The 16723-nt window shown below is 38.7% G+C and overlaps 3 protein-coding genes across 5 annotated transcripts; 1 reads left to right on the top strand and 2 right to left on the bottom strand.

Annotated features, from left to right (window-relative positions):
- The first annotated feature begins 697 nt into the window (after positions 1–697).
- LOC148801781 (pectinesterase PPME1-like) lies at positions 698–2320 on the top strand. Its single transcript, XM_088901106.1, has 4 exons — positions 698–1154; positions 1269–1481; positions 1595–1827; positions 1952–2320. Exons 1-4 carry the CDS (start codon positions 735–737, stop codon positions 2112–2114), a joined length of 1029 nt encoding a protein of 342 aa, XP_088757232.1. The 5' UTR covers positions 698–734; the 3' UTR covers positions 2115–2320.
- Positions 2321–6731: 4411 nt separating this feature from the next.
- On the bottom strand, positions 6732–8314 carry LOC104587615 (pectinesterase PPME1-like). Its single transcript, XM_010245299.2, has 4 exons — positions 7857–8314; positions 7530–7742; positions 7184–7416; positions 6732–7059 (listed from the first exon to the last, which is right to left on the bottom strand). The coding sequence occupies exons 1-4, from the start codon at positions 8274–8276 to the stop codon at positions 6897–6899; spliced, it is 1029 nt and encodes a 342-aa protein (XP_010243601.2). The 5' UTR covers positions 8277–8314; the 3' UTR covers positions 6732–6896.
- Positions 8315–11748: 3434 nt separating this feature from the next.
- LOC104587574 (BTB/POZ domain-containing protein At1g03010-like) lies at positions 11749–15864 on the bottom strand. Of its 3 annotated transcripts, none has more exons than XM_088901341.1 (4): positions 15653–15864; positions 13867–13933; positions 12468–13661; positions 11749–12376 (listed from the first exon to the last, which is right to left on the bottom strand). In XM_088901341.1, exons 1-4 carry the CDS (start codon positions 15742–15744, stop codon positions 11837–11839), a joined length of 1893 nt encoding a protein of 630 aa, XP_088757467.1. In that variant the 5' UTR covers positions 15745–15864; the 3' UTR covers positions 11749–11836. The 3 variants fall into 3 exon arrangements, with proteins under 3 accessions (XP_088757467.1, XP_088757468.1, XP_088757470.1); XM_088901342.1 differs by lacking the exon at positions 15653–15864 and adding an exon at positions 14041–14480; XM_088901344.1 differs by lacking the exon at positions 15653–15864 and adding an exon at positions 14130–14181.
- Between the last annotated feature and the right edge of the window lie 859 nt (positions 15865–16723).

The raw sequence follows: 16723 nt of genomic DNA, 5'->3' as shown, positions 1-16723 counted from the left end.
AGGCTTAGCTGCTGCAAGTGTTAAGCGGGTGTATTTGTTTGGTGAAAGTTTAATCGACCTCACAGATGCACCAACTCCTATTCCAACAGAAACAAATACTGTTAATAGCAGTAACACAGAAGATGTTGATCTGTTTGCAGATGCAACTTCATGTAGAAGCAGGGGTGGTTCCTCAAAAACATGGATGATGAAATTTGTATTAGAGATTAATGTATCAATTTGAAACTAAGATGTATATTAAAAAGAAATTATGGATTATATGAACAAAAAATTGACTTAACGGCAATCCCGAGCGCGCCAAACTTATAGCGGCAGCCGTATCAGTATTAGTGGCAGCTTATTCTTAAAGCCTAATGGTGGATTCTATTAAGTAAACCACACATGAGAAGACCAACACCCGTGCAAAGAACAGGTGGTGATGGGTCATTGAGTATACAGAGAAAGTCATTAGCTATAGGTCTACATCAGATCCGAGTTCACAGTCATCATGCATCGGAGGACCTATTCCACAAGTTCACTCTCTTCCTCCAGATCCGCATCTCATCGGAAGGAAATTGCTTTTCATTGCACATGTAAAACAGAACCAACAACCAAGAATAGAACGAGGATGAATGCATGGAATTTGCTATCGACTCTCTCTCTCTCTCTCTCTCTCTCTCTCTCTCATTATAAAAAGGACCATGTCCCTCTTCCTCCCACTCACTCAGTGAATTCTAAACAACTAAACCGACAACATGGCCCAAAGTATGAAAAGCACCACTGGTCGTATTCCGATGAAATATATGATGGTCATGATGATGATTGTCCTTCCCACTTGGGGAGACGCTCTTGATGCTGCTTTGGCTGATGCTGAGAAAAACAAAAAAGTGATCAAGGTTAATGCAGATGGTAGCGGCGATTTCAAGACAATGACAGATGCCATCAACAGTATTCCTGCGGGAAATAAAGATCGCATTGTCCTTTCGATAGGACCTGGGGAGTATGTAGAGAAGATCAAGGTGGATGGAAACAAGCCATTCGTCACCTTCTACGGAGCACCCGGCAGCATGCCCACCTTGTCCTTTCATGGTACGTCCGGCGAGTACGGGACTGTCGATAGTGCTTCTGTAATTGTGTTGTCCGACTACTTTGTGGCTGCCAATATAATCTTCAAGGTTCGATATCTTCTAGTCTTAACTCTTCTATATATTATTGTTATTTAACTTGTTGACGAACAACAAGTGTAGTCTATGCTACGTGAAATTAAGTATTCCTTTTAATTTTTCCAGAACACGGCTCCACCACCCAGTGGCCAAGGTAGCGGACAAGGAGGTCAGGCGGTGGCAATGAGAATCTCCGGTGACATGGCGGCATTTTACAATTGCAAATTCATTGGCTTTCAAGACACATTGTTGGATGACAAGGGCAGGCATTACTTCAAGGATTGTTATATTGAAGGCACCGTCGATTTCATCTTTGGCTCCGGAAAATCTCTCTACATGGTATTGTGTGCGTTAGTGTTTAATTGTGTAAGGTTACAATGATTAATTCTCATCACAGTATGGTTAAAGAAAGGCTTTATATTCATCAATGGGTTTCTATTGCATGCTTGCAGAACACCGAGCTACATTCGGTGGCAAAGGATCTTGCAGTGATCACAGCACAAGCGAGAAAATCTGATAGTGAAGATGACGGATACTCTTTCGTTCATTGCACCGTTACAGGAACCGGAGACATATATCTAGGCCGGCCATGGTTTCCCTTCGGAAAGGTTATCTTTGCCAACACCGAATTGTGTGACAAGGTCAATCCTGTAGGCTGGCACGTAGGAGTTGGAGTTGCCACTGAGTATGCAACTAATCATTTAATCGAATCTAACTTCTTGATTCATGACTTCTAAGATATTTCTTAGTGTAACAATAATCTTAATTGTTATCCCATGTTCTAAAATTTTGTTATAATCTTTCTGCAGCAACGTATTCTTCGTAGAGTATCAGAACACCGGACCGGGATCAAATACAGATAAGCGCCCAACATGGGTGAAGACGAAGCTATCTGACGCAGAAGTTCAACCATTCTTGAGCACGAAGTACATTGATGGCGATAATTGGCTTCAACCTCCTCCAACTGTATAAACCAGTCCACTGTCATACCAATACCATTCTACAATTTTGACCTGAACTTTATTTTTTTCTTTTGTTCTTCTACCTCCGTTGATCAAGGAGATGTTTTCTTACCTGTGCAAGTGTAAATTCCCTTGGTTTCATTTCTTTTGATGATGAATAATCTTCTTTTTAGTAGTTTTGGAGTTTTATTACCAGACATATAACCACAGTTATTTGAAGACTCATCTCTACTATTTGTTTTGAATATAGAAGAGTTTCACATTTTTACATTACAAAAAAAGGACCCATGCTTCCAAATCTTCACTGGTAGTCGTTAGTAGGAAAATACGTAAAGAGGTATTTTATTATAAATGAAACATTACTCACTCATTTATATACGCTGAATGATGGAAATTAATGTTTTTTTTTATCAGATAAAGAGTGTCAATGTTAGTAAAAGAGTATTTGATCACCCAAAGACGCACACATACCACGATTGTATGGAAACCATCCTTTTTCATGGGTTTCAACTCTAGTATATATCTTCCTGGTGGGGAGGTTTGATACCCAATGGTCTAGTTCGGAAACAAGTCATGTTCAAAGAATCTTCAAACAAAATTACCAAAGCCAAAATAAATAAGAAAAACAATACTTAAGAGAAAATCAACCAAAACTCCCTTAGATTTGTCATATCTGTTCTTTATATAGATTTTCTTTATTCCAAAATATCCAAAGTCCTCTTAAAAATCCTACAGAATCTATAAGTAGAAACTCATCAGAAGAAAATGATTTAGCAATCATTTTTGATCGCTCAAGATTTCTTCTAGTTTCCATTGAAAAACAGATTCCGGGTTTATGCACTCACTTCAATTCTTTAACTTGTCTTTATAGGGTTGGTCTCCCTACGTCTCTCCTGTTCCAGCTAATTAGTTTCTATTAGTGAAATAACATGAATCTCAGAAGGACTCTATCACTCAGTTATCCTCTTATTAGTAGTTCGTTTCCTAATCGTGTTATCTAGTTAGGAATTTGTTCTTTACCAGAACTCTATCACTTTATGTAATCTGTCATGGTACCAGAACCACCACAATGGCTTCTTTCTCTTCTTCTACCTCTCCTCCCATTTCATCCTTCTCTAACCTAGAAACCACGTCCTTGGTCTTCCTGGATCAAGATTGACCAGTTCATCCTCAGTTGGATAATCTCCCCGCCTCTAAGAGCATGACCAAACAAATTATTGGACTCAAGACATAGCATGTTGTATGGAAAGCTCCTGAGCAAGCTTTCTCTTCTCCATCGCCAGCCTGGGTTCTCCAGCTTCGTTTTCAACTCATGAAACTCAAAAAGGGCTCTGCCTTTGTTATAGAATATGTTCGACATGTCAAAAACATTGCTGACCAACTGCTAGCTGCATCAGAACCGGTCCCAACGCGTGATCTGCTTCTTAGTATTCTCGACGGATTGGGATCCGATTTTGATTCCCTCATCACTTCAATCACCACCGGTCCCAATCGACGGATTGGACACGTTTCTATTATTATATATTTTTTATATTAAAAAATAAGTATGATATGATAAAGTAGACATGATTTTATTACTGATGGACATCAAATATACAACTTAAAACCGGTGAGAAATTAAACAATCTTCCTATCTAGGGGTGGGTTAGTGGTTCAACCTTTCAGGTTAAATAGGTTAACCCATGATGTATAATATTTCAAAATAATTTTTTTTAAATAGAATAGTACCAAAAAATATGAAACAATTTTGGGCACATCTAATATTATATACTAATGATATAAATAAAAATAAGTATGATAAGCAATAATTATTTTATCAATGATATTCATGATGACATAAATAAATAATACAAATTTAGAAATATAAAAATACAAAAAATATAGAAAAAAATTGAAAAAGTATGATAAAATAAACATAATTTAATTAATGATGGACATCAAATATACAACTTAAAACTAGGCAATTAAACCATCTTCCTATCTAGGGGGTGGGTTAGTGATTCAACCTTTCAGCTCAAATAGGTTAACCCATGATGTATAATTAAAAATAATTTTTTTTTAAAAACAGAATAGTACAAAAAAATATGAAACAATTTTGGATACATCTATAATGTTACATACTAATAATATAAACAAAAATAAGTATGATAAATAGTAAGTATTTTATCAATGATGTAAAATACAAATTTTAAAACCAATTTCAAAATGAGACCATTTTCATATATAGATGGTAGGTAGGTCAATGATCTAACATTCCGGGTCAAATGGGTCAATCTATGATGTCATAACTAAGTAACGGATATTATATATATATATATATATATATATATATATATATATATATATATATACATACATATGTATATAGGAGGATACTCCCCGAAGGGGAGGATGAAGGAGAAGATTTCTAAGGAGGATACAAACATACATACATACATACATACTAGTCAGTGGCTCTCAGAGACTAAACATCTAAGGAGGTCGTACCAACAAAAGATGAAGGAGAAAGACAAATGATAGAGACCATCTTTAAGGGTGTCCTGTAAGAGGATACTCTCTGAAGATTGATCCTTCACAAGAAAGAAAGTAAGAAGGGTGAAACTCAAAGAAGCAATTGTGGTCACGAGTAAACTAACTGACTGAGAGCAGATTTTTAGTAATGAAGGGCACATAAAACTAAGGATTTAAAAGAAAACTACGATCTTTGTATGTGAAATGGGAAGAACCGATGTGAGCAATACCCAAACCTGTTTCGTTTGCGATGTGAATTTGGTCTGAGCCAGTACGGTCTGAGCGAGTCTGAAAATTGTTAAAATCCAATGTGATATGGGTGGTGGCTCCTAAGTCGGGATACCAAGCGAAATCATAGGACTGATGTTGGGGTAATGCAGCCTGAGAGCCAGAAATGGATGTTCTGTTGTTGCTGTTGAAACCACTAGAGAGAACAATCTCATGATGCCGGTGACATTGCATGGCTGTGTGATTGGCCTTATTGCATTGTTGAAGCCAAGCGGGCAAGTTATCAACCCGTTCGTACTAAAAATTCTGCGGCCTTTCCAGATTGAACTGCGGGAATGGTTGAAAGTTTTGGGTAGAGTTAATAAAGTTGTAACAGCCGCACCCCCCTAGATCCCCGACCATGGCCTCTGTTGGAGTTGAATTGGGGCTGTTGCTGTTGCTAAGGTTGTGACTAAGTTGTAATATTGGTCGTGGGAGCAAGAGGTTCAAGACTGGGGAGATGGCACTGTTGAAGCCAAACCTCGTGGTTACGTAGGAATCCGTGAAGGTCTTCAATAGTTAGGGAGGAGAAATCGGGTCTGGTGGTGATTGAAGTGATGAGGGAATCAAAATCGGATCCCAATCCGTCGAGAATACTAAGAAGCAGATCACGCGTTGGGACCGGTTCTGATGCAGCTAGCAGTTGGTCAGCAATGTTTTTGACATGTCGAACATATTCTATAACAAAGGCAGAGCCCTTTTTGAGTTTCATGAGTTGAAAACGAAGCTGGAGAACCCAGGCTGGCGATGGAGAAGAGAAAGCTTGCTCAGGAGCTTTCCATACAACATGCTATGTCTTGAGTCCAATAATTTGTTTGGTCATGCTCTTAGAGGCGGGGAGATTATCCAACTGAGGATGAACTGGTCAATCTTGATCCAGGAAGACCAAGGACGTGGTTTCTAGGTTAGAGAAGGATGAAATGGGAGGAGAGGTAGAAGAAGAGAAAGAAGCCATTGTGGTGGTTCTGGTACCATGACAGATTACATAAAGTGATAGAGTTCTGGTAAAGAACAAATTCCTAACTAGATAACACGATTAGGAAACGAACTACTAATAAGAGGATAACTGAGTGATAGAGTCCTTCTGAGATTCATGTTATTTCACTAATAGAAACTAATTAGCTGGAACAGGAGAGACGTAGGGAGACCAACCCTATAAAGACAAGTTAAAGAATTGAAGTGAGTGCATAAACCCGGAATCTGTTTTTCAATGGAAACTAGAAGAAATCTTGAGCGATCAAAAATGATTGCTAAATCATTTTCTTCTGATGAGTTTCTACTTATAGATTCTGTAGGATTTTTAAGAGGACTTTGGATATTTTGGAATAAAGAAAATCTATATAAAGAACAGATATGACAAATCTAAGGGAGTTTTGGTTGATTTTCTCTTAAGTATTGTTTTTCTTATTTATTTTGGCTTTGGTAATTTTGTTTGAAGATTCTTTGAACATGACTTGTTTCCGAACTAGACCATTGGGTATCAAACCTCCCCACCAGGAAGATATATACTAGAGTTGAAACCCATGAAAAAGGATGGTTTCCATACAATCGTGGTATGTGTGCGTCTTTGGGTGATCAAATACTCTTTTACTAACATTGACACTCTTTATCTGATAAAAAAAAACATTAATTTCCATCATTCAGCGTATATAAATGAGTGAGTAATGTTTCATTTATAATAAAATACCTCTTTACGTATTTTCCTACTAACGACTACCAGTGAAGATTTGGAAGCATGGGTCCTTTTTTTGTAATGTAAAAATGTGAAACTCTTCTATATTCAAAACAAATAGTAGAGATGAGTCTTCAAATAACTGTGGTTATATGTCTGGTAATAAAACTCCAAAACTACTAAAAAGAAGATTATTCATCATCAAAAGAAATGAAACCAAGGGAATTTACACTTGCACAGGTAAGAAAACATCTCCTTGATCAACGGAGGTAGAAGAACAAAAGAAAAAAATAAAGTTCAGGTCAAAATTGTAGAATGGTATTGGTATGACAGTGGACTGGTTTATACAGTTGGAGGAGGTTGAAGCCAATTATCGCCATCAATGTACTTCGTGCTCAAGAATGGTTGAACTTCTGCGTCAGATAGCTTCGTCTTCACCCATGTTGGGCGCTTATCTGTATTTGATCCCGGTCCGGTGTTCTGATACTCTACGAAGAATACGTTGCTGCAGAAAGATTATAACAAAATTTTAGAACATGGGATAACAATTAAGATTATTGTTACACTAAGAAATATCTTAGAAGTCATGAATCAAGAAGTTAGATTCGATTAAATGATTAGTTGCATACTCAGTGGCAACTCCAACTCCTACGTGCCAGCCTACAGGATTGACCTTGTCACACAATTCGGTGTTGGCAAAGATAACCTTTCCGAAGGGAAACCATGGCCGGCCTAGATATATGTCTCCGGTTCCTGTAACGGTGCAATGAACGAAAGAGTATCCGTCATCTTCACTATCAGATTTTCTCGCTTGTGCTGTGATCACTGCAAGATCCTTTGCCACCGAATGTAGCTCGGTGTTCTGCAAGCATGCAATAGAAACCCATTGATGAATATAAAGCCTTTCTTTAACCATACTGTGATGAGAATTAATCATTGTAACCTTACACAATTAAACACTAACGCACACAATACCATGTAGAGAGATTTTCCGGAGCCAAAGATGAAATCGACGGTGCCTTCAATATAACAATCCTTGAAGTAATGCCTGCCCTTGTCATCCAACAATGTGTCTTGAAAGCCAATGAATTTGCAATTGTAAAATGCCGCCATGTCACCGGAGATTCTCATTGCCACCGCCTGACCTCCTTGTCCGCTACCTTGGCCACTGGGTGGTGGAGCCGTGTTCTGGAAAAATTAAAAGGAATACTTAATTTCACGTAGCATAGACTACACTTGTTGTTCGTCAACAAGTTAAATAACAATAATATATAGAAGAGTTAAGACTAGAAGATATCGAACCTTGAAGATTATATTGGCAGCCACAAAGTAGTCGGACAACACAATTACAGAAGCACTATCGACAGTCCCGTACTCGCCGGACGTACCATGAAAGGACAAGGTGGGCATGCTGCCGGGTGCTCCGTAGAAGGTGACGAATGGCTTGTTTCCATCCACCTTGATCTTCTCTACATACTCCCCAGGTCCTATCGAAAGGACAATGCGATCTTTATTTCCCGCAGGAATACTGTTGATGGCATCTGTCATTGTCTTGAAATCGCCGCTACCATCTGCATTAACCTTGATCACTTTTTTGTTTTTCTCAGCATCAGCCAAAGCAGCATCAAGAGCGTCTCCCCAAGTGGGAAGGACAATCATCATCATGACCATCATATATTTCATCGGAATACGACCAGTGGTGCTTTTCATACTTTGGGCCATGTTGTCGGTTTAGTTGTTTAGAATTCACTGAGTGAGTGGGAGGAAGAGGGACATGGTCCTTTTTATAATGAGAGAGAGAGAGAGAGAGAGAGAGAGAGAGAGAGTCGATAGCAAATTCCATGCATTCATCCTCGTTCTATTCTTGGTTGTTGGTTCTGTTTTACATGTGCAATGAAAAGCAATTTCCTTCCGATGAGATGCGGATCTGGAGGAAGAGAGTGAACTTGTGGAATAGGTCCTCCGATGCATGATGACTGTGAACTCGGATCTGATGTAGACCTATAGCTAATGACTTTCTCTGTATACTCAATGACCCATCACCACCTGTTCTTTGCACGGGTGTTGGTCTTCTCATGTGTGGTTTACTTAATAGAATCCACCATTAGGCTTTAAGAATAAGCTGCCACTAATACTGATACGGCTGCCGCTATAAGTTTGGCGCGCTCGGGATTGCCGTTAAGTCAATTTTTTGTTCATATAATCCATAATTTCTTTTTAATATACATCTTAGTTTCAAATTGATACATTAATCTCTAATACAAATTTCATCATCCATGTTTTTGAGGAACCACCCCTGCTTCTACATGAAGTTGCATCTGCAAACAGATCAACATCTTCTGTGTTGATCTGTGAGGTCGATTAAACTTTCACCAAACAAATACACCCGCTTAACACTTGCAGCAGCTAAGCCTGTCACTTGAAACAATTAAGTGCCTCAGAACACCAAAATTATGTGTATCCTGAAAAACATATGTATATGGAACTATGAATTTATAGAACTTACCAATAACCTGACTTGCTTGGTTATATACAAATTGACTTGACATACAAATAACATAGGTAACCTCTTTTAAGGAGAACGTGAACGACAGAGTCATCCATAGCAAACCAACCCCTGTGTATACAGCAAACATTTTAATACACTGTTTGCATTAACTCAATAATAATTGCAAACTGAGGAGGGGAAATGAAAAAGAGAAAACAGCTTGAAGCCAAAACTCAAAACAAAAACTAACACTTACCCATGTATCAACAATATACATTAATTGTACCGAATTTTACAGGAAACCTAGATTCTAAAGTCCTAGAAGGCAATAACTAGATACAGATTCGTATCAATTCAACCTTTGCCGTCTAGTTGCATGGAACATTCCAATATCCCCATCTGATGCCCTTGGAGCATCAGCTTCTCTTCTAGAACCAATAGAATCTATTTCTGCAGCACCATCTACTGTTTTGGCTTCCCAACTGTATAATGGCTCCAATACTAGAATTGGAATCTCTATCATCAACTGGTGGAAGCTGAGTATGGTTTCTTCTTGTAGAATGTCCAAGAAAACATGCCTGAATCAATCTCTCAGCTGAACTGATCAACTTTGAATATCCCTATAAAGTTAGATCAGCTTTTCAATTAGTCCAAGATTGCATGTCAGTTTGAATTAAACAGTTAATCACAAAATGAATGAGACAACACCCATCAATTACTGAAAACTTTTGGGCTCAACACATCAACAGCCGTGATGCCAGCCCTACTTACAAAGGCACCAAATAATGCAAGAGAGACGAGAGCAGCCGATCCAATTGCAAAACCCTTGCACATTAAAGAAACATCATGTCAAGAATAGCTTGCATTGATCCAAAACAGAGGAATCCACGGATTAAAAGATTAACAATGGTGCTGGTTCCCACCTAAATAAACATGGTTGGCTGAAAGTTGGTGTTCTTTGATTTGTCTCTTATGTTGTCTAGGTATAAAATACTCAAACGTGATATGGATGCTTTACATAGTAGTAAGCCTTCGAACTTAATCATTAGTTAGGTTATAATGTATGGAGTTGATTTACTTAACCATTAATCAGGCTTCCCTTTGTTGGTCTATTTGCTTGTTTGTTTTCCTTGCTAACTAGTCTGTAAACCTCCTAAATTTTGTGTTGTTTTTTTTTTTTTTCTCCTGTATCAAAAACACTGACCTAGTACTAGTAGCTTTTTCATTGAAAATCAACAGGAACCATCATGCCCAAGGTACACAACAGAAGGTAAATGTTCACTTGGATTAGAAGGACCTGAAGTTTCAAGTAAGATTCCTGCCTTCTAGATATTGATTGCTACCCAAAACAATGGGGAGTTAAATATCCAATTCGAATAACTTTGGGTAAGAAATCACCCATGGGGTGTGACCCAACCATTATGTGATTGTGATAAACAGATGCACAAACTGCAATAGGTAGGACATCATCAGCATAGTTGGGTTGTGCTAGAGTGATACAGCATATGCTCTCAAACTAAATACTTTCTGGGATTGAATTGGCCCTACCTTTCCAATAGCAGCATAGTTGGGTTTCCTGCAGCATTCAGAGCCTCTGTTCTTTCACAGATCTTGTGGCTCATTCCGGCCATCTCTGCAATTCCACCAGTCATCTTTGCCACCCCTAAGCCTTTCGTAAAGCATTACAAGTCTTCTTTGCCCATAAGGTGACCAATATGCAAATTGTTCCAAACATCCTTCTATAAAGAAGAGATAAGGTAATGTAGAGAACTTGGTAGTTGAATGCTGGAATTTAAAAGGCTATTAGAGAGATAGCTAGGCTAGAGGGTTGATCATATAGTGGTCCCCTGGTGTTTGAACCCCATTCCAATGAGAATAGGGGAAAAATCCTTAAGTCCAAAGGTTGCAATCCCAACTATTTGCTTGCACGGTGGCCATACCTACTTTTTATAACCTTCATCCACAAGCCAATGGGGACTAATGGTTATAAATTTAGGGATGGCGGATTCAATGCTCACACTATTCATACACCCATTTTCTGTCTTACATTTGGAGAATCAGTGCTCACATTGTTCTCACAACCATTTTCAGCCACGCATTGGGAATATCTCTATATTTATCTTTTTATTTATGGGGAAATGTTCCCAATGCATGACTGGAAAGAGCTGTGAGAATACTGCAAGCATAATTTTGTGAGCACCAAATCCAATTTTAAATTTAGGACCTTATCAGACAGTAGAGCTAGCTGGAATGAGAATGAGTCCAACCAAGCTAACTGATTACTGCTATTAGATTTAAGCCATGTTTGTTATTCACTAAGTTAGGGTAAGTGCATTTACCCATGTTCTTTTATTTCTCATATAAATAAGACAATGACCATTTTAGCTATAAAATTTCATTATTAAAAGGGGCATTTTTGTCTCATACGAGTATAGTAAACTTCCCCCTAGATGGGAAAGTTATTTAGCCACCTATTGATACCCAGGAAAATAAACTTTTCCTTATCTCCACATAAATCTGAAAAAAGAATATGAGATTCTTGGTCAATGGGAACCAAAATCCCATTGGCCAACTTTCCCCTTCTTAAAATACGATAAAAGAATGTGTAATTCTTATGTAAGAAAGTCGAGAATCAAGAATGTGTAATTCTTATGTAAGAAAGTCGAGAATCAAGAATGTCATCTCATTGAACACAGGATTGAGTTTTAGTAGAACTATAAAATTGAGATTTTTAGACACAATCACAACATTTATGCTATACATTAATTCTTATGCATGCAGTTATGTATAAAAATCAGGAAACAGAGTAGCGCCTTCGCTTCTGAAACAGAAACCGTGCTTCTGAATTAGCCTTGGAACCAATGGGCTTAACGTCTTTTATCCGGAAAAGGGAGTTGAGCTTGCTTAGATTTTTGGTGAATGATCTAAGTATCTTATTTGCTGGGTTTGATCGAACGAGCTCCTGTTTCATGGAGACATGATCTTTCTCCAGGTCGGTCAGCCTCATTCTCATTCGAGCTACTTCGAGCCTCAGCTCCCTGTTCTCTCTTCTCACAGAGGCGTAGTTATCTCTTGGGGAGATCGTCCCGCTGCCGGCGCCACTGCTTGAGCGTTGGGGGAATTGGCCGTTAATTGAACCGAAGAAGAAATGAGTGTGGCCTCCATTCATTGCATTTCGAAGCCTGATCTGCTCGAAGTACAGCACCTGGACGGCCATTTGCACCGGCAGTCTTTCATTCTGAGCTGCATGACTGCAGGCTTCCTGAGATAGCTTTTGACAATCGATGGTTTTACACAGTCGGTAGCGTTCAGATTCCTTGATGTTGGGATGAACCTGTGAGAAGCACAAATGCTGTCTGAAACTCGAAAACGTCTCAGACAAAGTCATAAACCATGAGGATGAAAACTGGGTCTTAGTGCCTTACCTTGAGGAAGATATCAACAGATCTGTATAACCCATCATTCACGATCCGGGCATGATCTGGGAGTAGCTCTGCTAGAACGATGAACTTCGATGGCATCAAGTTTGGATCCAGTGCGATTTCTGCTAGATAGTTGTCCAAGAGCTTTGACACCTTAAGGATTGAGCTCTGTTTAGGAGATCCAGGACTGTCGAAGTCATAAACCATCTCACTTTCATCCCTCAAGTTGTTCTCCTCGTCATCCTCATCCAAGTTCAGGAAGATGGAGAAGATTCTCAGTATCGTATCTGTATCATACAGTGGATGGTAGTTGTTGCCGTGTGAGTTTGCGGGTATAAGGATGTCTTCAAGGATAGCTTGATCCAGCTGCAGACCAATCCGCCTCTCTAAATCAGCTCTGCAAGCTGCAGAAGCCGACCCCATTATTGCAGTTTTCAACAGACTGGAAAGGAAGGCTATCGGTACTGAACTCTTTCTTGACAGAGTTGGTAGCAAACTTACGATTGCTTCTACAATTACTCTTTGTTTCTTCTGCAACTCTGCATCCAACGAGCTTCCTTTAATCGATTGAGGGTCTTTGAATACGACACCCTGAAGAGAGTTATGTGTGTAGTTTATCAGGATCCTGCTGATTATGTCCTGCTTAAGGCCCTTCGACTTTACTGCAGACAGAACCCGTTGGAAGAAATCCAGGCTCAGAATCGTGATTGATTTTCCCCACCAGTCCGATGGGGTCTCTGGTTCAATGTCCACGATGGGTTTGATGGCGAAGTTCTGCTCGAGTTTTGATAGCCCAGATGTCAGCTGCTCTTTACAGGCATTAGTTGCAATTCCACTGATAATTCTGCTAACCAGGTTGATATCTTCTGCTGCGGGAAGGAGGGTTTCACAGCAGTGAAGAACAGAAATGGAGTTTGGGATGTTAGACAACACCGTCTCCTTCAGATAAATTTCTGTTCTCAGCTCCAAGTTCTTCTCAGAAAACTCCTCTGTCATCTCCAGGTAATGAGCTGCACAGCGTAGCATGGAAACATTTGACAGTGTGATTTCTATGTTTACCCCGTAGCAGAATTTTACTGTTAGTTCGAATGCCTCCGATCCACCTGGAATGGAAGGCAGATTTATCCTTGAAACTTTTGAATCCTTCGCTTCCAGCAACAGTTTCCGAATCTTCCCACTCCGAGAAACCAGAGGGAACTGCAAAAACAAAAAAAAATAGAAAAAAGATTGTGATGAGATGCTGTCGATACAATTTTTCTAAGGATGAATTCGAAACAGAAACCCAGGTTTTTATCAGCACCCATAAAGAACAAAACTTGGAAAGAAACTAGAACACAAAGAATGATTAATAACTGATCAGAATTACAGATTCCTAGCTAACAACAGAGATTTCAGTTATCACCTTGTGGAGTGGAAAGCTTGATCCTCCTACTTCAATAATAAGGTCACTAGAAACATCAGAGATTGGCCTGAAAAAGAAGAATTAAACAATGTTAGATTTGTCGTCAGCAACAAAAAAAAAAAAAAAAAAAAAAAAGAGGAAACTGTGAAATGACTGAAAGACATAATAGCCTACATATTCGTTAATGAAAAGAGCATTTTCAACAACTCTTTATAAAATCTATATATGCTGACTACTGCATCACAACGTTTGGAAACTGTAACCTTGAAACTGATTCAGGCCAGTGGCAAGGAGCTTGCTCAGGTGGTCGACTGAAAACAATATTGGAAAGTGTGATCAATAATCAGGATTTTATGATTCTACATAGATGGCCCCAGATAGGAAAAGGTTCAGGAATCTTAAGAAATGCATTCCTGAGATGATTTTCACAGGGGAATAAGTACAGAAAGGATAAGAATATGAGTCACAGGAGGTGGAAAGCTTTATTCAAGGATGCGAAATTTGGAATTTCTGGAGGTAGAAAGTGCATGGAGGAGGCAATTCACATGAAATTGAAGGGAAAGGGACACAGAAGCCATCTGGGTTCGTTTGGGTTTATTAGGACACCCACGTATGGTTGTTGTGTTCTGATTTCTGAATTAATGGTCTACTGCAGATTGAGGTGAGGATTGTAGAGTCAAGTCTCATGTTGGTGTGAGCAAGGTTTAGCTGAACGCTTTACCTGTTCAGAAGTCTGTGGAACCAATGATAAGGTTCCACGCCAGTATTTAAATGGGGTCCATTAATAAACTTCATCATTGGTTCCACAGCCCGCTGAACAGCTAAAGCATTCAGCTAATTCGAATTCGGTTAGAACGTAACTGTCAGTCTTTCTTGTAGCTAGCTGTGCCGATCAGGAACATGGGTGCTCAGGTAAAACAAAGTTGATATAATCATAGAAAGTCAGAGATTCACGGCCTTCCAGGATTGGGCTTTAACATTTGCAGCTCCCCAGAATCACAGTTTCTGTTTAATTAAGAGGTTTTCATTTAGATCATAGTGCCTTAATTTGTATGTTTTTTTCTGCGTCCCCGAAAGGAACCATATATCATCATACGAACCCATTTGGGGTGAATTAAGTGGCGAAATTAGGCCATCTGATAATAAAGGCCCAAATTGCAAACAGACACCACTAATCATGCATTATTGTTTCAGTACGATTTCCAACAAACCCAAATCCAAAATGTTGGTGACCCATCAAACACATCCATGAAACTTCAACTTCTCCGGCCAATAAAGACATAAAAATTCTGATGAACAGTAGTATCTCTATTGCAGTATAGCAGTACATTACTGACTGAGTGTAGTTGTAACATGATCTTGTGATTTTCTTTTTCTTTAATTAGTTCCTAATTAAGAAAAGGAATTTACTAAGCATGGAATAGAAATTGGCAGAGAAAAAAAAACAAATAAGACAGCAACCCAGAATCTAAACATGGCGTCAGTGAAGCTAAATATCAAACTACTAGCTAGCAGCAAGAAAATTTTGTTATTGCACTTGTATGATCATGTCTATCACGGTTCTGGAAGAACTCCATTAGTACACTAGTATCAATATGAGTGTCACCCTATATTCATATTATCAGCATCTTAAACAAAAGAACAATTAATTATTGTACTTGTATCATGATTTCTCTTGTTCTTCATCAGTTTCTCAGAAGTTAAAACAACCACTATTATAATTCAAAATTTCTAAAACCCAAACCCAAAGCATTTGTTTAATTCAAAGAAGAAGAAGCTAGAATACCATTCAGTGGCGTGACGAATACTTGAATTGGGGCGAAACAGTCTCTTTCCTGAAATACTTGGCTTCAGTTCACCAACGGTAGCAACAACCATCTCGTCAGACTCAGACACAGAGACACTCACAACTCCTACTAGCTAGACAATCTCTACCACTTCCCCACCAGAGAAGAAGTCTGCCTCTCTCCCTTAAGGACTAACTGATCCATATTTAGTTGAAGAGCAAACAACAGAGGTTTGTTATGAGTGGATAATTAAAGGCTCTCTCTCTCTAAAGCTGGAGTGAGCTGAAAGTTATAAGAACCCATGCAGGAATAGAGGTGAGAGATGATTTTGTATTGTGCTTGAAGTGTGTATTTAATTTGCTGAAGTCAAGAAAATGTGGCAACCCCTTGCACTACTTTTCGGTGAAAGTGGGGTGCAATGCCTTTTAATTCGATTTTCTTTTTCGGATTTGCAGGAATACTAAAGGCTTGCACTGCTTTTGGGGTCTCTATAATCATGTCTAGCGAAAGCTACCCAAATAAAGATTGGATTAAAACAGCTTCATATTATGTGTAAAGTTCATTAAAGTGGCTATTAAGATGATGGCTTGGATTGGATTACAAGATATAATAACCAAAAAAATTATCTCCAAAGTAAGCTTTCGATCTATATACTAATTAACAATTAATTTACCAAAGCTCTTGTACCCACATAATTTTGACAGACTGTTTGATCACTAAGACCTTCTTTCATTGGTCGGACCGGCCATGACCATTCCATGATTTGGGCGGTCTGGTAATATTAATTTTAGTAGGGAAGAGGGAGTCAATTTGCTAATAGTGAAGGTGGTTTTGGCCATTAGGATCATGGGGTGGTAATTGAGTCGAGTTTTGGGTGGCTTGAGCTTGAGTTTGACTCAAAATCTTGGAGCTCAATTGACTTGAGTTCGATTGAGTTATAGTTTCATACTTGAACTCAATTTGAGTCAATAATTACGAGTTACTCGAGCTGGCTCGAGCCAATTATAAATAAATTGCTATTAAAAATTATAAATAATCGATTTTATAAATAAAATATATATATATTAAAA

Source organism: Nelumbo nucifera, chromosome 3 (assembly GCF_055504915.1).
Source record: "Nelumbo nucifera cultivar China Antique chromosome 3, China Antique-T2T, whole genome shotgun sequence".
In the NCBI taxonomy this organism is placed as follows: Eukaryota; Viridiplantae; Streptophyta; class Magnoliopsida; order Proteales; family Nelumbonaceae; genus Nelumbo; species Nelumbo nucifera.
The sequence above is the reverse complement of the archived record's forward strand: the minus strand, read 5'-3'. Positions and strand labels throughout refer to the sequence as shown.